Source organism: Gadus morhua, chromosome 23 (assembly GCF_902167405.1).
Source record: "Gadus morhua chromosome 23, gadMor3.0, whole genome shotgun sequence".
In the NCBI taxonomy this organism is placed as follows: domain Eukaryota; kingdom Metazoa; phylum Chordata; class Actinopteri; order Gadiformes; family Gadidae; genus Gadus; species Gadus morhua.
In genome coordinates, this window is record NC_044070.1 from 14,207,542 (window position 1) to 14,231,935 (window position 24,394).

General features: G+C 46.3%; 1 protein-coding gene across 1 annotated transcript in view; it reads left to right on the forward strand.

The window, feature by feature from the left end:
* The first annotated feature begins 383 nt into the window (after positions 1–383).
* The window catches only part of ofcc1 (orofacial cleft 1 candidate 1), a 74,457-nt gene continuing 50,446 nt past the window's right edge, over positions 384–24,394 (forward strand). Inside the window, exons 1-11 of the mRNA XM_030349708.1 lie at positions 384–622; positions 1,338–1,421; positions 3,752–3,979; positions 4,391–4,488; positions 5,820–5,906; positions 6,152–6,222; positions 7,829–7,946; positions 13,197–13,430; positions 19,094–19,239; positions 19,562–19,676; positions 20,252–20,612. Of these exons, the coding sequence (XP_030205568.1) occupies positions 1,340–1,421; positions 3,752–3,979; positions 4,391–4,488; positions 5,820–5,906; positions 6,152–6,222; positions 7,829–7,946; positions 13,197–13,430; positions 19,094–19,239; positions 19,562–19,676; positions 20,252–20,612 (1,540 nt within the window). The 5' untranslated portion in view covers positions 384–622; positions 1,338–1,339. The remainder of the gene's footprint in view (positions 623–1,337; positions 1,422–3,751; positions 3,980–4,390; positions 4,489–5,819; positions 5,907–6,151; positions 6,223–7,828; positions 7,947–13,196; positions 13,431–19,093; positions 19,240–19,561; positions 19,677–20,251; positions 20,613–24,394) is intronic.

Genomic DNA, 24,394 nt, shown 5'->3' on the forward strand with positions numbered 1-24,394 from the left:
GGTGCTGGAAGACTTTCTCATTAGCCGCTTTTGAACGCGGCGCAAACATATGGCGGTCGTATTTAAGAGATTGCCTGCCGTGACCTTTCGCCGCATGCTAATTAGGCCCCAAAGCACCGTGGGCCGTGGAACGAAACCCAGCACTCCGTCTCCCTCACTCTCCCTCTCTCGGTTGCCTCCCTCGACCACTTTCCCTCTCTCTCGCTCTCTCCGTCTCCGTTGGCCCCGTCTCATCTTCCACTTGCCTTATCAGGTAGCAGGGGCCTAACTGCCCTAGCCAACACACCTCCCCCCCACCACCCCCAACCACCACCACCCCCTCGACAGTGTGGGTTTCAAAATTAACATTTCGCTCCATGTGCTTCTAATAACCACTAACCTGAACCTATATACCCACATCCAATCCCACAACCCCTACCTCACCCCACCCACCTCCACACTTCCACCACTTATACCTCTCCCTATTTCCCCCCCCCTGCCTATTTTCTCACCCCACACTTTTTCATTTTTGTCGTAGGAAATGAGCGCACCCAAAATTACTTTGACCCGTCGCCGGAGACGCGGGCGGACCCAAGGCGCGACGGGACGGCCCGGGTCAACACGCAAGATGAGCCGGAATTAAGTATGCCATTTCCCCGCCATAATAGTTCTCCTCGGTTCATTAAAGGGAGGTGAGGAGATCACTCACGGCAAGGGGCGGACGCCATTTTCCCCCCGTCGCCGCGACGACCGGCTCTCCATGTAAATACACCGAAACGCACGGCGAAGAAGGACGGATTGGCCGCTCCGCTCCTCGCTATCATTGACGAAGGTCACCAATCATTGGTCGGTGCTCGTTTCTATTTTTTTTGGTTGGGGGGGGGGGGGGGGGGGGGGGGGGCGTTGGATGAAACGCGACAGAGCCACATGAATAGCCTGCACCCACTTCTAAAGCATTGGGTGAGGGCCCCCTATTAAAAGCAAGCTCCTGGGAGCCAGGTAATATGCATGCTATAATGAAACATGGCTATTAATGGAGGAGCCATTTCACCTGTATCTTTTGGATATCACTGCCGTGTAATTTCAAAAGGATTGGCCAGACCAAATCTCATCATATGATGACAGGCCCGCTAAGAGGCATGTAAATGTTTCCATGTCATTACTCCTTGGTGCATCTCCAACCTGGCCTGTTTTTTTCTGCGGGGATTCATGTACAATATAAGGTCTCTCTGAGATGTCTGGAAATGACCAGAAACAAATTAAGGTCGCTAAAAGCTGCATTTCTTTGCCTAAAAGAACATGTAGCCAGATTTGTTTATGTTTATTCCATGTTTTTCTACTTTTCTGTTGAAATGTAGCAATGTTGAGCGTTGATGAATATCAGCTGTATCAGAGAATGGCAGAACTCCTGGAAGAGGAGGACGGGTTCATAGACCTGCCGGGTAAGTGTCACCATATTGAACTTACGCAATTATAATTTTAAATGTGATTTATTCGTCAACCTCAGATTTTTCCCATTGCCTCATATTTTCCTCCAACCCATTATCAACCGTTTTGGTTGTTCTTCCGCTTTTTTGTTTTTGATTTTTCCCATAAGTCAAAGGTGAATTATTGTTGTGGCCTAAAAAAATATTTGACTTCTTGAATGTTTTCAGTTATTAACATGTATGAGAAAAACGGTTTGAGTGAACCTTTAAATTTTCGTGTCTTATTACTTCAAACTTAAAACGTAGGAAACAAACATTTCTAACAACAAACAGTCGAAGACACCAACAACAAACAAAAGCTAGCTAGGAACATTGCTGCCCCAGCAGACTGATCACACTTGCTTTCCAAGCAGAAGCTATTGTCTGGCAGTAGGCGTGCCTTTTCTCATTAGCCTGGCCTCATTTGAATATGTCGCCATACAGGAAACACTGAGGTGGCGTTAAGCTTGGGATTGTTCTGGGTGAAGACAGTCGCACCAGATCCTGTTGACATGACGCACATTTTCCTTGTAATACCGGCGCACAAGTGATGGGCTTAGGCCCGCTTCTACACGCTAGAATTTAGCCTTCTCGTATTATTCGCCATTGTCTCGGATTTAGCTGTAGCGCCGAGATTAGCAGCCCCAATCCTTTGTCTCGGAATGTTCATGAAATCCCGCCGAAAAAAAAAAAGTAAAGAGGATCTTGGATTAACGGTTCGTCCATGCAATAGGCAGAGAGACATTGAGAAGGAGGGGAAGAAAGTGAGGAAAGGAAGGAGAGAGGAAGAAGAGTGAGAGGAAGACACAGGGGAGAGGGGAGAGCTTGTGCTGGTGGATTGCTAGCATGGGGCTAAGGCGAGTGCCTGTTAGCTCTCCTTTCCCGCCACAATGGACCTGAAGACAATGACCTTATGTCGTTGTGTTGCATTGATGCCTCCCACCGGTGTGGGCAGCACTAGTTGTTGTCTGGTATCTTTGAGACTGGCTCAGTGTAAGTCATTGCTGATCCCCATGCTTTGTCACTAGCTTCAGGTTTTTCCCTCTCTTATTTTGCTTTAGCAGCCTGCCACAAAGCACTAGGCTATACACATGTTGGGAAGAAGGGAACATGAATAAGACTAAGTATTAATGAAATGGACAGAGGCCAGCGCTGTAGATATTTTTCCAGGCGTATTCCGGGATGAATCTCCCCGTGTCTGTCTGAGATCGTCAGCGCTTGTGTTTATTTCAATACATTATTTTCCATTTGGCTGGAAGATCTGAGCAGGGAGAGCTGGCATTCTATTCATTCTCATCTCGAGTATGGCAGGAGAAACTGAATCTTACCTCGACGTGAGAGGCATTAGGCAGTGGTATCAGCTTTGGCTCTCCACGCATGTCGGACTGCACACGTCGAATATCCAGCAGATTAGAGGAAAATTCTGCTTTCCATCAAACAGGCAGACCAGTGCCGGGGAAGACAGGCCTTATCAAATGCAGGAGATGACGCCTTTCTCATTTCTCACACATTTTTCGAGGATAAACTAATTTTTTTGCAGTATGCCAAGTCTCGGTTTGTTGATTTCTTGAAACCTAATTGAATCAATCATAACGTTGGTCAGAGTATCAATGCAATCTGAAATGGAACTACAGAAAGACTGGCTGACTGAATAGATGGAAGGATGGCTGGATTGATCTATTGATGGTTATATGGAGGAGCCGTTTGTTTAATAAATTATCCAATTGATACTTGTATCGTGTATCATCCGCGCCTTTGAAAGAGGTGCCATCATTCATAATTATTAAAAGGCTGCACATATTTGGAGTGTCTCGCAAGACTGCGATGCGAGCATGTTAGCTGTGTGAATCAAAGCCGGCTTGTGTAGTTCTTCTTTTCGTACTGTTCCATCGTTTGCCAGGCGAACTTTGTCAGTGTGAATATTTTAGGGTCAGAATAGGATACATAAAAGCCAGCGCTTTTCAAGTATGCTGTCAGCCTCCCTCAGAATGTGTGAATAAAACACCAAGGTACTGCTCTGGCTGTGTGTGTGTGTGTGTGTGTGTGTGTGTGTGTGTGTGTGTGTGTGTGTGTGTGTGTGTGTGTGTGTGTGTGTGTGTGTGTGTGTGTGTGTGTTTCTGTGTGTGTGTTTCTGTGTGTGTGTGTGTTTCTGTGTGTGTGTGTGTGAGTTTCTGTGTGTGTGTGTGTGAGTTTCTGTGTGTATTTCTGTGTATGTAAATTTGTATTCATACAAAAATGTGTGTGTGTGTTCATATGTGTGCGCATGCTTTCAAATGACGTGCACCTGCTAATGCACACCTCTCCAGGTACGCTGTTAGCCCCCAGGGATGAGGAGGACTCTAGGGTGAAGCCGGGTGGTGCATGGCATCAGCCCCACAGGGGAGCTCGAGCCGGGGGCCAGGGGCCCTCGCTGAGACACTCTACTGCCCAGAACGAGGCCGGGGCCCTGGCCTGGGTCGGGACCGGGCCTGGGGATGGAGCTACTGAACTCGGAACAGACGGGACACTCCTGCCCAGAGAGAGCGCCGTCAAATGTAAGAACCTCTTGTAACTGTTGTCTATCTCTTTGCTTTATGTTTAGTGACGTCAAGAAATTGGTTTGCCTTTTTTACCTCAGAGAGTATATTAAGCTATCAAATGGGATCTTGTTTTGATTTATTATTTAGATTTTGCTCAGAGATCTAATTTAAGGAAAAAAGGATTATACTTCCATATTAAAGGAAAAAATGTAACTTTATAGATATTTTTTATCGTGTTTGAACCTTGCCTGAACCGCCATGGCTGCGCTGACTTAGTTCACCCTGATCCAATAAGACACGATCTCACCACGACTGGGGACGGGCCTCAGCCGTCCTCCCGGAGAAATAAGAGCCAGTGCCAAAAGGTACTTTCTCTTCACTGAGGGTTTTCTCCTTCCCAAACGCGCATGGTGCCGTGCGCTCCAGCGGGGCCTGCTCCGATGCTGATCCCCTGCTACGCCCAGCAGCTGCGGGAGCGCGTGCTGCCTGACATGATCACGCTTGGCAGCCTTTCACTGCAGCAGGTCAGAGCTACAAAGAGGAATATCTGTGTCATCCTCCCATATTCACCAGCACGTCGGCCATGTCCATTATGTTGTCGTTTCAGCCCATGCGGCTAATGGACATGTTTTTTATTTTGTGTGTGTGTCTGTCTGTGTGTGTGTGTGTGTGTGTGTGTGTGTGTGAGAGAGCGTGTGTGTGTGTGTGTGTGAGAGCACATGTATATGAGTGCATGTGTCTGTTTGTTTGTGTGTTTCTTTGCATGCCTTTGCCTATTCTTACGGTTTCTTACAGATCTCTACGCATGCATAACTCACTCACTATCTAAGTCTTTTATAATTAATTGTTATGCAGAGAAATATTTCAAGGAAATGGATTGTGTGACTATTGTCTTTGCGAATAGTTCCTCTGAAAAACTATTCTTTAAGGAGAAATTTAGTTTTCCTGTGAAGTTATGTTAAAGATCTATAGCTGCCTCCAAAACATGTGTTCGTATTTCATCCCCTTAGAAAGGAAACATAAAAAAAACAAAAAAACAAGCGCATTGGATTTCCATTGTTTCGTCTGAATCTAGATTACACAGGAACCCAAATTAACCCATATGTAAACAGAACCCCGTACTCTTCCCTTTTTTGTTTTTCATCAACTATATTTATAGATATCATTTCACTTGAAAAACGCAGAAGATGAGGGAGACGTAGGAGCCTATAGATGAAACCAAGTCAGTTGTGTTTGAGAGACACAAACAAAAGGATTCGACAACGCGCGCCTCACTGTTGAAAGCCATTTGACTCATCCTCCTTCATCGGAAAATCAGGGGCATCCTCTGTGTTCATCAGCGCAGGATCACTGTGCGTTTCCCATTCTACCCTTAACATGTATGCAGTCACTGATTGTCTCCACACCCACTTCCCCTTTGAAAACATATTATCCACAAGATTTCACATCCACATGTAAAACAAAAAAAGGGGCTTTTCTAGTACTTCCCTCCCCATCCTGACACACAAAAGGCGAGGCTAGGGCGGGACGTTACCACTTAGCGCAGTCAATGCATCTAAATTGGGCTGTTGAATGTGCTGAGTGAACGTAAAAAAAATAAATAAAAAAGGCGGAATAAAAAGCAGCAGAAATGGTAATCAAATGCTACATGTCTTTAGGGTCTGGCTCCGTATCGATTGCCTGCAGATTGCATTACGGTCGCGTCTTGTTCTAAGGCATTGTGTGTAATTCAAGCATTGTGGCTTGATGCTCTTTGTCATAACGCTGCATCAAAACAAAGTGTGCGCATTTTTTTTTTGTGTGAGTACAATCTGTGTGTGTGTGTGTGTGTGTACGTGTGTGTGTGTATCTCTAGAAGCCGCCGGCAGAAGGCCTGCTGAAGAAGCGTAAGCGTGCGAACAGAAAGGAGAAAATAACGTCTTTCTTCGGAAGGGGAGTAAAGGTATACGCGCTCGTTTGAGTCTTAGAGATAAAACGCTTTTATTTTTTTGCACAACTGCTTATATAAGACATTTGTATCATCTGTAGGGATGTTTGGTATTCATTATTTTGTTAGGATTGTACTGGTTATAATCTATGTAATTCTTCAAACTAGATCTGAGGCTGAAATGTTTCCCTACAATTTTGGGTCAATTTTGTCCATTTAACATCGTCGACAATACTTTGAATCATGAATGCAATATACAGGAACCATATACGCAGAGAGACGCCACACGAAAGGCTCAAGGACAGAGTAACGACGCAGCAGCTTTCCAGTGGTAAGCGGGCACCCGTTCCATATCGCTCTGCATGTGCACAAATAATATCGCATGATTATTAATTGTGCAAAAAAGAAAAGGAAAAAAAAATCCCTGTGACATTTCAGAGTGATTGTGAATTCATATCTCCTCTACAGTACAGTAGAGTACCAGGGCCATTGCAATGTCATGCTAGCGTTGCATTATGGGTAATATAGCTGCAGGGTGGGCCCCATGTCGCTGGGTTCATGAGCAGCATCCATTCGTGCTCTGTCCACTCCAGTCGGAGACGACACCGTAGCGCAGCACACGATCCCCCGAGAACCGCTTTACTACGTTTAATCGCTCCAGTCTTTTTTCGTAATTAAGGACTTTCATGCAAAAGAGCGGAGGCGGAAATCGGGAACAGTGCACGTCGAGAGAAGCGTTATTCGTGCACCTGCTTTGCTTAGCAGGCGGGTTGGTGGGCCGTGGTGGGACGGCCGGTCGCTGTCAGATGAAGATGGTTGGAGTTTAGCGTCGTGACCCCATCGCGGCGGCCTTGAACCCCGTGAAATTCCTCTTTTTGGTTCCGTTTGGGGGGCGGCGAGGGGAAAGGGAGTGTTTGAGGGGGGGGGGGGTGGGGGGGTTGTCTATTAGACATGGAAGACTTTTCTCGCCGCTTCATCACCTAGGGCTACATCTGCCTGAGATTGAACGTGAAACCATTTCACTTTTTTCTCTCTCTCTTTCTCTCTCTCTCTCTCTCGCTCGCCCGATGAAAGAAGTATGGGGGTTGGGGGTGAGGTGGTGTATGACAGAAGATGAGAAAGGCCGCGGCGTTGGCTTGTTTTTGTGTTTTCGTTTTTTTTTTTTTCTTCTTCTCCTTCATAAGGAAAAAAAATGTAATTCATTCGCATTGCACTGTGTCTGATTTAATGGAGGTGGAGTAATTGCATTAGGAAGAACACATTGTGCCTTGTTGTGAACTGATGAAAGCACATGTAATACTTTTGATAGGCGAACAGAGAGAAAAAACGACAGGGGGGGGGAGAGAGAGAGAGAGAGAGAGAGAGAGAGAGAGAGAGAGAGAGAGAGAGAGAGAGAGAGAGAGAGAGGGAGAGAGGGGGAGAGGGGGAGAGAAAAAGAGAGGGCAAGAGAGATGGAGGAAGGAAAGAGGGAGAGAGAGAGAGAGGGAGAGGGAGAGGCAGAGCGATGGGGGAGAAGGAAAAGAAAGAGACACACAGAGTCTCGCCTTTGATGCTGAGCATTTATTTGCTGAATTATCCGTCCTCTTACAAGCACCTTATCCCCAGTCGCAGGCGGCCGGGGCCCCAGCGATATTGCTTTATTTTGAGGAATTAAGAGAGGTGGCGAGGAGACAGCGCTGGGCGACCGGTTATTACATTACCGCTGATAAGATTGAAAGGGCTGAGCGAGAGACACACACAGACGGAGAGGGAGGGAGTGAAATTTAGAGAGAGAGAGAGACTATAGCGGAAAGTGTTTTGTTGTGGTGTTATTGGATTGGGCTGCTGTTGGCTACGGAAGGGAACAACACGACAGGGCAATATGCAGGTGAATGTTAACGGGGTTACCTTCTCGTGTGTGTGTGTGTGTGTGTGTTTGTGTGTGTGTCATCGTGTAGCAGGACCATTGAAAACCAATCACAGAGAGTGCTCGGGGAAGGCCAAGAGGAAGTGATGGTCAAATACAAACAGATGACAGAAATCCCAGAATCCTCCTGTCCTCCTCCCCTATGGCAGGTAAATATCTGTTAACCAGCATTAATGAGAATCTGAGAGACACACACACACACACACACACACACACACACACACACACACACACACACACACACACACACACACACACACACACACTAACTTATACATACACCTCATACAGACACACTCATACATGTGCGCTCTCACACTTACACACACACAAACACACACAAATTAAGTGTATACATATGCAGGAAACATAGTGCTGAACAAACAGGAAGTAAGACAAATTCTCACTGTTCCAAATTTGTATCAAATTCCCTCATGTTTCAAACCAGACAATATCGGTGTCTGTTTACCAAGTGTTTACCAAACCTCCAAATCAGACAGGAATTGTTTAAAAACAGCCAAATGATGTAATTATGAGAAATCCTGTGATGAATGGAATCCGTCAGCAGGAAGGTCCCCTATTTTACAGAGATTTATTTTTCCTCTTTTAATCTCACGCTCGCTCGCTTCCCCGGCCTTAAGACGTCAACACGCATGCAAAGGCAACAGACGCAGACAGACCAGGAATAGACGCCGGCATACATGCGATGGCCATGCACATCGCCGCATGCAAAATGCAGCACAACAGGATGTTCCATAATGTCCTTTAGCTTAAAACACAAACACAAAGGAGTGAGTGCACTTATGAAACCGCCATTTCAGCAGGCTGTCTTCGCTCGGGAAAAGGGTTTCTACCACAGTTTATGATGTCACTCATGACTTCTCCGCTGTAGTTTCTGTACTGTGTACGGAGGGATACAAGATAATAGAACAGAATAGGTGGTATGGTAAAGAGGGTAAAAGGGAGCTGACAGGGGCAAACAGAATATCAGAGAGGGCTAACTCTGAGGAGGCTGCAGCGTCGTAGCATGGCTGGCTATGGTAACAGCTAGATGTTAGTGGGCTGGAGGTGCAATGCATCTTGGGAAGGGAGGACGTGGTGCCACCGTGCAGGCTTAAAGATGTAATGAATCTTCAATCAGGGGGGGAGGGGGGGGGGGGGGGCTGGTGGTGGTGAGGTGGTGGTGAGGTGGGGGAGGGGGGGGGGGTGATGGGAGGGGGAGGGGGGGTTCCTTCCAGGGTGACAACTGGCTTTGAGGAAGGTTGTAAATGCAGGGGAGATTGTGGTATAATTCCTCAGACTGGCGTTTGTGCCCCCAAGTCACCATTCGATTATCTCCCAAATTGCTGTGTTTCACTGAGATAAAGATTTTTTATGGCTTGCTGACTTGAAACAACCAGCCCAGGCAGAGAAAGCGGTGCGCGAGGAAGATGGGGGAGAGAGAAAGAAAGACGGCGAGAGAGAGACAAGCAATGGCCAAACCTGCCATGCATAGTAATTTCAATTGGTAAATGACAAAATCTTTGTTTATGTGACATTTTCCTGAAAATTGCTGCAGCGCGATGAATCTGAAATATAAAATGTCACATTTGGCATGCAAAACTATGAAAATATATTTCTGTGCAAAATTCATGGAGGCATTTAATTTAGAACGTGTTTAATAACTAAGGCAGCCTGCATCTGTAATCCTGCCTTGAGGTCCCAAAAAGATTGTCATATTTATTCTTTGCTTTCTTCAGCCCCCTCCTTCATTCCAAAGCCAAGAGAAAAAATTTAAGGGTAAACGTTCATTGTTAATTACGATTTACTAATTAAAATGAAAATAATTAACGAGAAAGCTTAATCTCTGAATATTAGCCTGTACTTAGAAAAGAAAGGAAGTTTTTGTATGTGGCATTTCCTGTGTCTGGGAAAGGGTGTATTTTGTGTGATCAGTCAATGCAGAAAAAAAGCGCTGAAAAGATTTCTCTTCTGCAACAGCAACACACACACACACACACACACATACACACTCGCACACAAAAAAAGAGGACAGGGCGTGTTGCCAGGAAAAGCCACAGAGCATCCCATCGCTGGAGTCTTTGATCTCATCTGCAGGAGTGCTGTAATATTACGGCACTTTAGGCTCAACTCCAGCTCGGGGCGGGCGATGAAAAAGCCCAGATGACAACCAAAAAAACAAACACTAACGACACCTCTGGTTCGTGAAAACCTGGCGTCTCTGTTTCTCCGCGGCCTCGTGATCTCGACGCTCTGTTTCCTGGTGCGCGCCAGCGTGTTTGAGCCAGACCGTCACAAGACAGAGAAATGGGATTTAAACAGGAGCCTGCTGCCATCGTTATTATTGTGATCATTTTCATTATTTTTCCATTATACTTTCGCCTGTCTCCGCTCTTCACGTCTTCATCCACTGCTGTCTGTGAGTCGGATTACTTCCAGTGTGCCGTGTGTGTGTGTGGGTGTGTGTGTCTGTGTTTGTCTGTGTGTGTATCGGTGTGTGTGTGTTTGCAGGGGGGATGGGGTTGGAGGGATAGAAGTCCTCCATCACCTCCTCCCCAATGTAAAATGTGTGGGCTAAACCGCTTTGCCACCAATTATACTAATTTCACTTCTGCCTAAATTGTGTTGTTGTTCTGGTATATGCAAAGATGCTCAGAGAGGGAAGATTGAGGGGCATTACTGCAGGGCTCAGCTCACAGCTTTCCACCCTCGGAGACCGGGCACTGCCAGCGCTGGCTAGGACAGAAGCCTACGTATTTGCGCCGGCTAGCATGCGTGCTAACTTCTTTGTCAACACAAACGTGTCTGTGTGTGTGTGTGTGTGTGTGTGCGTATGTATGTGGGTTTGTAGCAGTGTGTGTTTGTTTGTGCAGGGCAAGCATGTATGTGTTAGCATGTGTGTGTGCTAACGGTATCGTAAACAGCTAGCGATATTGTGAATACAGTTGCATATTTTGCAGTGTGTGTACGATAGTGTGTGTGTCGTTAACGTTCACAAAGCATTTTCTGACTTTGTTTTTTGTCTTTTTGACTTTGACCTTTTTCTGCAACACTTGGTTCCAATTTCCTGTTTATGTTAAAGCGAAGACGCAACATAATGACCATAATGACGATGATCACAACCAAAACACGGGAACCAGACCGAGTGAGGAGGCTGAGGGACACTGAGTGAAAACCGGAGGCACCCTTCAACGAAGCTCAGTGGAGGAGGAGGAGGAGGAGGAGGGGGGGGGGAGGAGGAGGAGGAGGAGGCGAGCTCCAGGGTTTGGCCCTCTGGATACTGAGGCGTAGGGAGACTCTTGATGTAGTGTCTCTCTTCAGCGGACGGACATGATACCCCCGGCCGCTCCTATGCAGATACACACTAGCATAGTAAGCCATGGAGGGACCTTGCATACTGTAAAACATGAAATAAACGGAAGAATACACACAAGGGTGTGTTCCTACCCTAGCTGTGTGGCATTCCCTTAGCCATCAGAAATCTGAAGCCAGTTTCGTCATCTTCGGTTGGGAAGAGGAGAGTGAGGGAAGGGGTGGTGATTGGGGGTGCCGGATGGAGGGTTGGGTGGGGGTGGTGGATGCTTGGCGGGGTGTGTGTGTGTGTGGGGGGGGTAGTCAGCCGTCTGTCAACGTGTCTTCCGTTCGCTCCGACAATGACTCAGTGTCATGTCCGCTGCGGGCGGCGAATGCATAAAGAGAGAGTCCTCCCACTCTACGGCCATGCCGGCTTATGACTTACCAGAGGCTCTTCTGTCCCGGCGTGCTTCCTGTTTCATATTCAACTCTCTCCCAATGTATATCTCTCTCTCTCTCGCTCTCGCTCTCTCTCTCTCGCCCCATGATCCCGCTGAATTTTACTTCTGACTCGAACACACAGCCCCTTTTCCTTCCGGGTGCTTCCTGGTTGCCTCGTTCACCCACATTGAGGCGATTTGATGGCCGTTTTTTGGACATGCTGTTGCATTGTGCGGCATTATATTAAATTGCGGCGCAGGCCAGACGCTCTCCTTTCAGACGGCCACACACAGTGCTCATTCATAATCAAACCCAGTGTGTGCTGCACACCGCCTCAACACGCTCGACAAAAAAACGCAAAGCAGACACAAAACAGATATTAGTACACATACAAAGTACAAATACTCCATGCAGGGAGAGGTTGTTTTTGGGCATTGTTATGGTCATGACTTACATGAACAAAAGGCAAGGCATAGATAAAGACTTGGCCGTTGGGGCCTTTATCAAAGGAATAAGGGGGAAAAACGTAACACATTAACAATGCACTGCGTGTCGTGAGTCCACTGCTGCGTGAGGCAAAGCCACCGTCATGCTGTGGAGAGAGAGAAGGGGGAAAAAAAGCGCCATGCAAATGCATGGCAGCTTGTGGCGAAACAAACAAGAGTCCTCTCTGTAATTGTAAACATGGAGACAAAGAATGCATGGAGGGGCGCAGGATGCACACATGCACCGGGACGCGGACGCATTAGAGACGTGTGCTCACACGCAAGCAGACACACACACACACACACAGACACACACACACACACACACACACACACACACACACACACACACACACACACACACACACACACACACACACACACACACACACACACACACACACACACACGCGCGCGCACACAAACACACACACACACACACACACACACACACATAAAAAAACACACTTATACAAGCACACACACACTTGCATAAACAAATGCACACACACACACACACACACACACACACACACACACACACACACACACACACACACACACACACACACGTTGAGACACACATACGTTGAGACACACATAAACACTTCCACAAACAGACACACATAGAGATTCCCACACAAAAGGAGAGGAGATGGTTAAGTTAATGGCGGTTGCGTGAGCCAGAGAAGTCGCTGCTGTCTGGTCTGTGTCCTGTCTGAGCTCAGGGAGGCACCGCTATGAGCTCATTCAAATACTTAATCTGTCCTCCTTTTTCCCTTCTGACTCCAATCCTGATAGACAAACTAATATTTGCATCGCATGTATTTGCAATCAGCGACATAAACAAATAAAAAAGTTTGTCGCTACAAAGCATTCTTTTGTGTGTGTGTGTGTGTGTGTGTGTGTTTGTCTCTGTGTGTGTGTATGTGTGTCTGGTATTTCCAAACCATCAAAAGTCTTGGGGTAAGTGGGTATCATCTAATCCATTGATTGTAGGCCTTTTTATAGCCTATATATACCACTTTAATGTTTTGGTTTTTATTTATCAAGAGCGATTCAATTTATACATTTGGATCTCCATCACCAACATTTAAACGGTCGTTCGACCAATCAAATGACACCACATTGTATCCAATGGCTGTCTTACCTTTCTTCAAATATTATCGTCTCTCTCAGGAGGAACCGCACCAGCCCATCGACGTGCGGGTTCGATGCCTGAGGGCCGTCCGGGACAAACTGCCCAGGGGCCTCTACACGGTCAGCCTAAGCCTCCATGCTCGTCTTGGGGGCCCGGCCCTCACCCAGCCAGGGGCCGACTCGGACCGCGCGGCCGAAAACACCACAGAGCCGGCAGAGCATGGGGGCCGCTACTACGACACGGCGCTGCACTTCAACCAGAGCACGCGCATGGTGAGCCTAGCGTTCAGGAGAGCCTAGCGTTCAGGAGAGCCAAGCATTCAGGAGAGCCTAGCGTTCAGGAGAGCCTAGCGTTCAGGAGAGCCTAGCCTTCAGGAGAGCCTAGCCTTCAAGAGAGCCTAGCCTTCAGAAGAGCCTAGCATTCAGGATAGCCTAGCCTTCAGAAGAGCCTAGCATTCAGGAGAGCCTAGCCTTCAGGAGAGCCTAGCCTTCAGGAGAGCCTAGCCTTCAGGAGAGCCTAGCCTTCAGGAGAGCCTAGCCTTCAGAAGAGCCTAGCGTTCAGAAGAGCCTAGCGTTCAGGAGAGCCTAGCCTTCAGGAGAGCCTAGCATTCAGGAGAGCCTAGCATTCAGGAGAGCCTAGCCTTCAGAAGAGCCTAGCATTCAGGATAGCCTAGCCTTCAGGAGAGCCTAGCCTTCAGAAGAGCCTAGCATTCAGGAGAGCCTAGCATTCAGAGAGCCTAGCATTCAGGAGAGCCTAGCCTTCAGAAGAGCCTAGCCTTCAGGAGAGCCTAGCCTTCAGAAGAGCCTAGCATTCAGGAGAGCCTAGCATTCAGGAGAGCCTAGCCTTCAGGAGAGCCTAGCATTCAGGAGAGCCTAGCATTCAGGAGAGCCTAGCCTTCAGGAGAGCCTAGCATTCAGGAGAACGCCAGCCAAACGAGTCTACACAGGATCCTGCAGGGATGGGAAACAGATAGAGCATCCGTCCCCATTCCGTTTGACCTCTTTATCCGCCCTGAGATCTAGATTACCTCTCTGAGGTTTTATCAATGCTCGGAATCTACCAGGGAATGTGACTCTTGTGAATTCATCATGTTGGATCACTTCAGAGGCACGAGAGTGGTTAGCTCCAGTCAGCCACTGTCTCTGTGTAACGACAAAGGATCTCAACCTCTCCCTAAACCGGCCTGTATGGCTTGTTCTGGAATTTCCCCTCCATTGGTCAAGCACAGTGTCAGAGAACCTACTTTGACCACATTCCTTCTTTTGCTTCATTGTTTTCGTTTGCGAGTGGGAAGGGAATTACTCTAACTATAAGGGACTGGAAGTTGAAGTGGCCGTCCTAAAGTTAACACAGCTTTCCTTCAAAGTTCTCTTTGAGTGAAAGTGTGTAGCGGCCATCCATTCTTCTTGAACAGATGTGGCTGGGCTTTGAGAATCGGAACGAGATGTACATGTTGAGAAGGTACATCTATTCTATATATCCTCTGCTCCTCCCTCTACTCTTCCTATGGCCTTGCATCATTTCCTGTGCATGGATTATATTGGCATATCTACAGGAAATGGCAGCTCACCAATGTAAACAGACCTATGGAGGAAGAAAGGCATGGCCCGCATGACAATCATTTCAATGATATTGAATGTATATTGCTTAAATAAATGCCCGCATATAACCATAGGTTATCTTGCAGTATTGCAGCGAGCACAGATTATTTTTATTCTTTATTTTTATTTTATTTTTGAGCTGAACAGAGAAATCCCAAAATATGTTTTACTATCGGTTGTTCATTCGATTCAGGGTTTAGTTTTTTTTTGTGTCCTTATGAAAAGAAAGAAGTGAATTGACCTCGGCTTTAAGGGAAAGGAGAGCGAGAGCCAGAGCCAGTGACATGTTTCTATCCCCTATTGAGACTAATGTGTTTTTATTCAACAGGGGAAGGCTAGAACCAGTTTGTGATTTGTGTCTATGGGAGTTCATTCAATAAGCAGACCCCCTTTATTGAACCGATGCTAGAGAGAGTCTGCTTCAAATGCAGCTCTTTGAGGTGCACTCTGTGTGTTGGGGAAAAAAAGAGCGACATCAATATAAAAAACATATCCCTCATCTGAGAACAATTTTGACACTGAGAGGCTTTGAATTAAAACACTCTCTCACTTCCAATTGGACTAGGGAAGCCTTTGATGTGAGATTCAATAGAAAGTTATCAACAAAATGTGATCAGAAACCAGGGCATAATGTATTCAAGACACAAAGTAAGCAAATAAAAATGTATTAGCATGCTATGTGTGTCAAAATATACAACGCTACGTGAGTGTGTCAACACCAACTTTATATTTCGGAATTCATCTTCTTTGCTGTACTCCGTTCCAACTGGGTTTATATCAATGGTGGCATAGATTGAGAAGGAAGCAGACGGGAAAAGGTTATGAGAAGCTATATTAAACAGAAACTGTGCGTTTAGGAGTATCCAGGTTTGGCATATGAAAATATGGCACCGCTCGCTCAGTGATTTTTTTTCTTCCGTATATCTCCATCAATATGAATAAAACAGCAACTTTTCAAACATGACATTTAATCCATGCATGTAAATCAAACCGGGGGATCAATTATTCATTTATATAAGGCGAGCAATGTTTTACTGGAATGAAAATGAAGTATGAATGCAGTGAAAAGATAGTGAGTGCAGTGAGGGCTACAAGGTGGCGAAGGAGACAAGTTATGAACTTGCTAAAAAGCATTATTTTTTTATTTTATTAAAATCCTCTTTAGCTTTCTTTTTTGAATGAAGAAACACGTCCGATTCAAGCAACTGTTCAAAGTTACTTTTAACTGCATACTTTACTAAACCATGAATTTTATTTAAATTTTTTCATCCCGATTCAAATCAAGTATGAATTCCTCAGATTGCCACATTTAAGAAGCTACTCAAAGATTAAAATAGACAAAAACAAACAAAACACACATTTTCCAGGAACCCGCACAGTAATCTTCCTGAAACCCACATGGCCTACTCTCTGGTTGGGAAGCCTTAGCTTTTGGATTATGAAGTGATATGTTTATTCACTGCTGCAGTGGGCACAATGCATACAGATTTGCAGGAGGAAAAACTAAATAACTAAAAAGTCTGGCGTCACACATACCCACATACACAGACTCAACTGCACACACACACACACACACACACACACACACACACACACACACACACACACACACACACACACACACACACACACACACACACACACACACACACACACACACACACACACACGCCCATGAGGACAACTAAATCCATCAAGAAATCTCCCTTTTCCCATGAAGTCTTGCACATGCTCATATTTAGTAGCAACTCTAAAGGCCTTAAAAGTGTGTGTGTGTGTGTGTGTGTGTGTGTGTGTGTGTGTGTGAGTGTTAGAGTGTGGACATTCTCAATGTGCTGACGTGGGTGTTTTCACAGAGCTCCGACATCCTGATAATATTGTCTTTGGTTCCCATCTGACTGAGATTTTTCTTTGGCAAAAACTCTACGCCGACCTCGCTGGAAAATCTGGGATGTGTTTCTGAGGTAAAAAAAGGTTTAAGGAAACGCCTCCTGTCGCTAACCCTCCCGCCCTCCTACTCCCAGCGCGACGTCTGCTACCGATGCTGCTGCTGTTGTTGTTGATGTTGTGGTTGTTGTTGTTGTCGATGACTTATAGGGACAAAAAACGCTGATCAGATTTGTCAAAGTCAATCAGAATCAGGCTTGACTGTCTTTTCTCTCTCTCCCCCCGCTGTCTCTCTACGTGTCTCTTTCTCCCCCTCCCTCTCGCTCTCTCCCCCTCTCTTGCCCACGTTATAGCGTGTGATGTGGGGATGTTTTCAGTTCTCTTCGAAAAGAGGAAATGAGGAATTAGCTATAGTAGGAGGAAGCCAGGAGCTTATTTTCTTTTTTTTTCTCTGACTCTCTCTCCCTCTGCCTCTTTTTTTTTTTTTCACTCTGAGCTTTGTGTGTCTGAGGTTGGAATTAAAAAGAAAATAGGCATAGTGTGGAGTTTATAAAGACTCTGCTCTGTCTCGTCCCCGATTGGGGACACGTGAACGTTGAGGAGGTTTCAGGCCTACGGTCTTTGTTTCAATGTGTGGGATGGAAGTAAAAAAACATAAACATCTAAAAATGTCAAGAAAAAGCAGATGATGAAGATAGGAAAAGGGGTTGGAAAATATAAGAAAGCAAAGATGGGATGAATTGGGGATAGAAAATCTGGATCTTGTGCCCCCTCCCTCCCTCCCTCCCTCCTTGAAGCTTCTTTTGGCTCCATGCAGGATCAACTTTCACTCCACGTGTGCATGTAACGTTTATCATTTTACTTTGATTAAATGTACTTTACTTTTTCTTTAACATAAGGAAAGTCTGCGGATTAAGTTTACATTGGTATTTTTTTGGCATTGGAATTGTATACGGTCTTGTATATATTTTTTTCAAGATGGACAAAATCTGGTTTAAATGAAATGGGATAGTGTTAATTGTGTACACGTTTTGCCACCATGCAGCCTGATGTGTGTGTGTGTCTGTTTGTGTACTTCTGTTCGCTTGTTGGACTTGCTTTGTCTACTTGGGAGAAGCCTGCATTACTTTGCTATCCTTACAGAAAAAATAAATACACATTAAAATGGGGCAGCTAGGACATCCCCCCCCTGACACACACACACCGAAACTAGCACGCACACACACACGCGCGCGCGCATGCACAAACACACACGCACGGGCGCCCATATACACACACACTGCCACCACACTCGCATGGATCACAGCACATCCGCACGCACAAATTATTATTTATGTGGGTCATATTTCTTGCAGTAAATGAATAAAATGAAATATTCTCAATATACATAATCTGTGATATTATGCCATAAATTTGTGTCCTGATTCAGACAGTACTACCCATCATTTTACAGGTGCAAACCAAAAGCAGATTAGCAGCAGGGGAGTTCGATAGACACGCATGATGAATGTCTTAACAAGTGCGCCGAATTTTCCATTACAACTAATAAAGGGATCAAATATTCCCCCCACTTGATGGATGGAGTCGCCCTCTCCGCACCGTCAGTTCATTTTTTAAGCAAACCCACCACTCTGGGTGGGTAAATAAAGATGTGTGTGTGTGTGTGTGTGTGCGTACGTGTGAGAAAGTGTTTGTCATTGACTGCTAATTACTAATTCTTATATCTTTTTTCTCACTGCGTGCAATATCTGGGCGTATCTCGCTGATTGATAGGAGCACAAACGGACGCCGTCGTTTTATTAGCATTAACGACAACGGCAACCTTAAGGCCGTTCCCCCCCCCCCCCCCCACACCTGCTTCCAGGGAACGGCCCGAGCAGGACCGGTAGGGCAGTTGAGGGGGGCTGCTGTGAGAGCCTTCAGACTCGAGGTAGAAGGAGGCTTTGAGGTTAGGATGTGGAAGACTCTGCCCCCTGAGGGCGGCGTCCACGGTTCGTCTGTCTGTGGTTGTTTGCGTTAAGTTGAGTGTGTGTGTGTGTGTGTGTGTGTGTGTGTGTGTGTGTGTGTGTGTGTGTGTGTGTGTGGAGCCGTGAGTTTGTCTATACGCTCACCAAGTCGTTGTATGGTATTGTGTGCGCACGTGAGCGTCCCAAGCCTGGGGGTGAATCTGTTGTCTCGGTGCACACGGGTGCGTGTGTGTGTGTGTGTGTGTGCTTGAGTGCGTTTGTGTACATATTCGACTTTATTTTTTTTCGTATATGGTGTGCTCCTTAAAGTGTCAGTCAAACTCCAGTTTCAAATTCAAACTATTTTCATTTTTTAAACAATATATTTATCAATATTTTAATAATTGACAAAATGGCCTGCTCACCCTGTTCCAAGCTCAACGACCACCATGTTCCTTCTCATCCATGCTGGGTTCCGGGGGCCGGTTCTTTTGGGGGCAGGATTTGCCGTGCAACGTGGTGCCGTCCGCAGTGCTGCTGTTCCGGCTGGTGGCCCTGCCGTCGGGGGCCCTCAGCCAGGGGAGCTCCGTGGTGGCGTGGGGGGCCTTCCCCGTGTGTGGGGCCAGTCTCAGCCCGCTGCAGGGCAGGTAGGCACGCTGGCGGCGGAGGAACGCACCACATGCTCACACATCAGATCATTTTATCCTTTGTTTTTTATTTGATGGTGTTGTTTTAGTATCGTATTTTATGTTTAAATTCCCTTTGCCTTGTTTGAGATTTCTTTATTTTACCATTAATTTCAGCAATTCTGGACTTACAATGCAATCTTTCATCCTACCCTCTGGGCTATGCTCAATGCTAATTCCCATAGAATTGAGTGTACAATGGTTGGTGGGATTAATTAATGACTTGATTAGTCTGTCTGGGGTGTCAGACTAATCAAGTCTGACACGGTCTCTGTGCACCCAGGTTCAAAACACCGCTTCTGAGGGGTCAGCCCCGCCCACAGCTGGACCAGTTCAGGAAGATCGAGGCCCTAATGTGTTCGGATCTGGATCACTGGCTCTGTAACCTGTATTTCCAGGTGTGTGTGTGTGTGTGTGTGTGTTTGTGTACGTGTGTGTGTGTGTGTGTGTCTGTGTGTCAGAGAGAGTTGGATGCATTATTTGATTTACATTGCACAATTCCAACAGCTCAATATGGTGTGTATGCAAATGTTTTTTGTGTTATGTACGTAATCATTCCTGCGTCGACTTGTTCATTTTGACCTAGATGCATAAAGAATGCATCTAATTCAACTGAAATGCATAATAATTCTTGATAATGTTGATACAGCTATTATTGCCTTTAAGATAATGTCTTATTGATTTCTCGTAAAGGAAAAAGCAAAGATATTTTTTCTTTGTGCTACTAAATATAGTTGGTCTTTATAAAAAAAAGAAAATAAGAAGCAATTAGACTCTGCCCCTCTTTTTTTTCCACCAAGTTTGCTGACTGATGAGTCAACGGAAAATTAATTAATTTAAAATTGGCGTTGTCTCTGTCAATGGGGCTTAATGTTCATTGCAATGTTTGGTCTCAAACGACACACACGCATGCACCTACGCACACGCCAACACAAACCATTCCGGCCTCCCTTTTCACCTCCATGCCGTCCAGGTGACGAGGCTGCCCTGCTCCACCTCTCCCTCCGCAGTCAGGCCCCCCCCTGCCCCTCCTCCACCACCTCCCCCCATCCCCACACCCCCAGCCCCGCGACCCCACCCGCCCGGCCCGACCCAAGCACCCCCGCACCCCCGACGGTCCCGACCCCCGGCCGGCCCGCAGCCCTACCCTCCCCCGCCCCAGCACCCCCTGCACCCCGGGGCGTCGTCTCGGCCCGCGTGTCCCGGCGGCAAGCCGTGGGAGGCCACCTCCTCCGCCCTGGAGCAGCAGCAGCAGCAGCAGGAGCAGCCCTCCCCCCGGGGGTCCCCTCTCCACCTGTCGGCGGACTCGGCCTGCTCCTCCTCGTCCCTGCCAGGTAGGGAGGGGTCCAGCACCGGTAGCACCCCCACCCCCACCACCAACCGCGCGCACCCCCACAAACAGCATCCACCCCACCCCTGACTAAGCCACAGTGGGGTGCAAATGTCAGGCTAATGTCGCAGGCATGGGAACGGGGAGAGTGGCAGGTCTCAATGAGGTCCTCTGCTGTGAATGGGCCGGGGGGAAGGGTTGGGTGAGAGAGAGTCCTGGTGAAAAATAAAATATCTATGTTTTTTTGTGTATATATATATATATATATATTTCTGGCACATTGTTTGTTCTTATTTATCATTGTGAGTTTGTTCTCATCCTAGATTCAATAGATTGAGCTGTTGTGTTGTTAGAGGCAAACATTTGCTCTGCGTGTCCTGTGCTCGATAAATTACCCTCACCTTGTAACAACGCCGGATCCATGGTTTTAATAGAAGGCACAGAACGACACAAGCCAGTAATTCCTCTTCAGTATGCAGCTAACAAACCCAGTGGATGCATATATTTAGTTAAACAAATACATTTGATAGTGTTTGAAAGTATTGAAAAAAACTAAAACATTAAATGATACATAAAATAATCATCTTAAATAATGTATAACATTTAATGAGGTATATGATTTGACTAAAATAAGTAGAAACATGTAATTGGAATTTATATTATTGAACCACACAATGTTTCTTATCCATCGTAATATATTTATTAATTTTAATATATAATTTTTTATAGTGCTTATTAATACAATTTGGGATGACATCAATTGTCTTGACAACAGAGCCCGAAATTGCGACTTTTTCCTTTGCTTGAGGTTAATGAGTTAAAGTTAAAGCAAGGTTACTGCCCTGAGCAACTCATCTGTCCAAATGTATACACTCTTACTGCGCTCATTTGTCTAAAATGTCTCCCGAAAATTTCTCCCGGAGATTTAAATAGATACAGATAGATGCCTCGTGGAAAATACTGGGATCCGTCTGTCGTTATTCAGCTAGCGGCCATCTTTGTTCCTAACGCTAGCGTGGTGGAGGAACCGGATGTGGCACTCCCTTATCACTTCCCCCAGCCAGCTAGCGGTTAGAAACAAGATGTGAATAAGATTGAACTAAAACGCAAACAATATTGATCTTATTATTGTAATTTGTGGAAATAATTAAGTTATTTATTAAGAGGCCAGTCAGGAAAAAAATAGTACGGTGAGCTAGTCTGTCTTCTCAGGATGTTCCATCTCCACACAGCATAATGTCTATCCTGTTCTGCTGGGCACAGCGTGTTGTAATCAAACCGTGATCTGTTTAAAACCATGTTTCTTTCTGTTGAGATCTGCACCAATCTGGTTTTGTTTTGGATTTTCATTCATGTTTATGCTGCATCAGACTGTAGCACCTTGTTCCAGTTGTAGTTGTTTTAGGTATCTGTTGCCTTTAAGACATAAAAGAAGGTCTCAAACAATAGGCAGATTATTCAACTAATAACAGGTTGGCTTGAGGAGTTCAAACAACTTCTCTGCCATCGACTGCAGAGAGAGTACCGCAGTCTGTAGCAGAGTGTGTCACTGTGTCATTGGTGCTTCCCGGTGTTCTGTTTAAGACAGAAATGGGAGTGTCTGTTTCTCAGTACCGGCTAGTCGCGTCGATAACGCCGAAAACTTTGTGTCTACATGAGATTTGCTCCACAATTCTTTTCTAATTGTGTCGTGGGTGGAGGCCGTGGTGTTGCATTACTTTTTTTTAATGAATACATTTTCCACCAGGTGGGGAAATAGTTTTCTTTTACAGCATTCCTTCCCAGGAAAGTCCTTCGGTCTCCTTTGGTATTGATCAAACACCTTAAAAAAAACGGACATCTAGGATTACTGTTATTAATACATCCTTTTTTTCCTTTTTGCCATGCGTGGCTCATCTTTATTTAACAGTCTTCAAAAGTTTCTGGGGTGCTCTGCTTTAAACATCACACAGGCTTTTTAATTACAAATGAGTTGTGACAGGTCTGCTGGGTAGCACCCTGGCCCATTTTAAAACGTGATGCCGGCTGACAGCTCGGCAGTGTTCTCCCAGCGCCAGAACATGTGGAAGAAATTGGTCTTTTACATTTCACAGCTTGTCGCTTCCTCCGCCGGATGACCTGTGACCCCCCACTGAGATCCTTACACCCACAAGGGAAGTGTCCCGAACGAGCAGGCTGCCTTTGCCAGAGCAGGCAGTGGAGGAGGGTGGGGGGGAGGTGGTCTTGGGGGGGGAGGGGGGGGGGGTGGGGGTGGAGAAGAGGGCCGTCACTATGGGAGATTTATGTTCTGCCACACATGCCAAGTGAGTACCAGGCTGCCCAAGAACAACATACTCACACACACATGCACACACACAGACACGTATTTAAGCACACATGCAGTCCACCTGCATATGATTGCTTCGAATGTGTGCGTACACACCTGCAGCTAAACACATTATCACACACACACAGCCACACACACGCCCCACACAGATCCACCCAGGTGAGGCGGGTCTTGGAAAGGGACCCTGTTCTGTAGGTGAAAACACAAAAGGGTTCAAAAGGTGTCCCGTGCGACACCTCTTCCACCCCGCTGCCTAAGCCGACCTGACGCGATGGGAGACTCGTGCATGCGGACACGTTCACGTTGCATTACTTCTGGCGCACATTACGGCGTTCGCATAAGGAGTAGGGGAAGGAGGGGAGGGGTGGGTGATAGCGTCCAAAGATAAAACAAAAAGACAAATTCCCCTCGTGTTCCTCGGGTGGCTTGTCAACGTCAAGGGTTTTTATTTTTATTTGACGTCTCCTTCCTTCATTTTGGAGTCGGGGAGGCCTCTCTGTTTTCTGAGGTGTGTGAGTCTGGGGGTCCCCTCTTGGAGCCTACTCAGACCCCCGTTGGGCCCAGCTGCCTCGGAGTGCGCTGCGGTGCGAGCACAGGGAGAGGGGAGTCCTCCTGACAATCAAGACAAGGGCTTTTTCATTTTTTCTTCCTTTCCGATTCCTCAGGCTTCTTGATTCCTTGGACTTAATTAATCCCTTCAGACAAAGCCTTCATAGTGTCTGTTGCCGAACAAAAGTTGACATCCCATTTTAACTTTGACAAGTTTTAACTCAAAGACCATTATTAATTGACGGCGTTGTACTTTCTAAAGCGAATCGCGATGTTGGATCAAATGTTTCTATCCCCTTTTTTTTCTCTTTGACTCGCCCCCCCCGATCTTATTTAGTCATCTTAATAACGTCGGTTTGCCGTATTTAACGCTGGGAACCGCTGGAGGCCTCTGAGGGTTCGGTGACCTTTCACATTAAAAGTGTGATCCAGTTACATTGGCTTTGTTTGAAAGCGAATGACTAATTAGAACGTGGCTTTTCTGTTGGTTTCCTAGTGGATCAGGGGCTGAGTCCACCCTGAAGTGTAAACACACTCTCTTCACCCTCTTATATCTTGTTGTGACGGTTGACGGCTTTGAGAATTTTTCCTCTTATCTAAGATGTCATCTTACCTCTGCCTCTTCATTCCCCCCCTCCCCGATGTAATTGCAACATTACCTCTTGATGCACACACACACAGAAAAAGGCACGCATGCACATTCGTGCACGGAGAAACACATCACATACATACACACACACACACCCACAGACACCCACACACACACACACATTTACACGCACGCACGCACGCACGCACGCACGCACGCACGCACACACAAGCATGCACACACTTGGGCACATATGGATGCACACACACAAACACACACGCACACACAAACGCAAATACAAACACATACACACACACACACA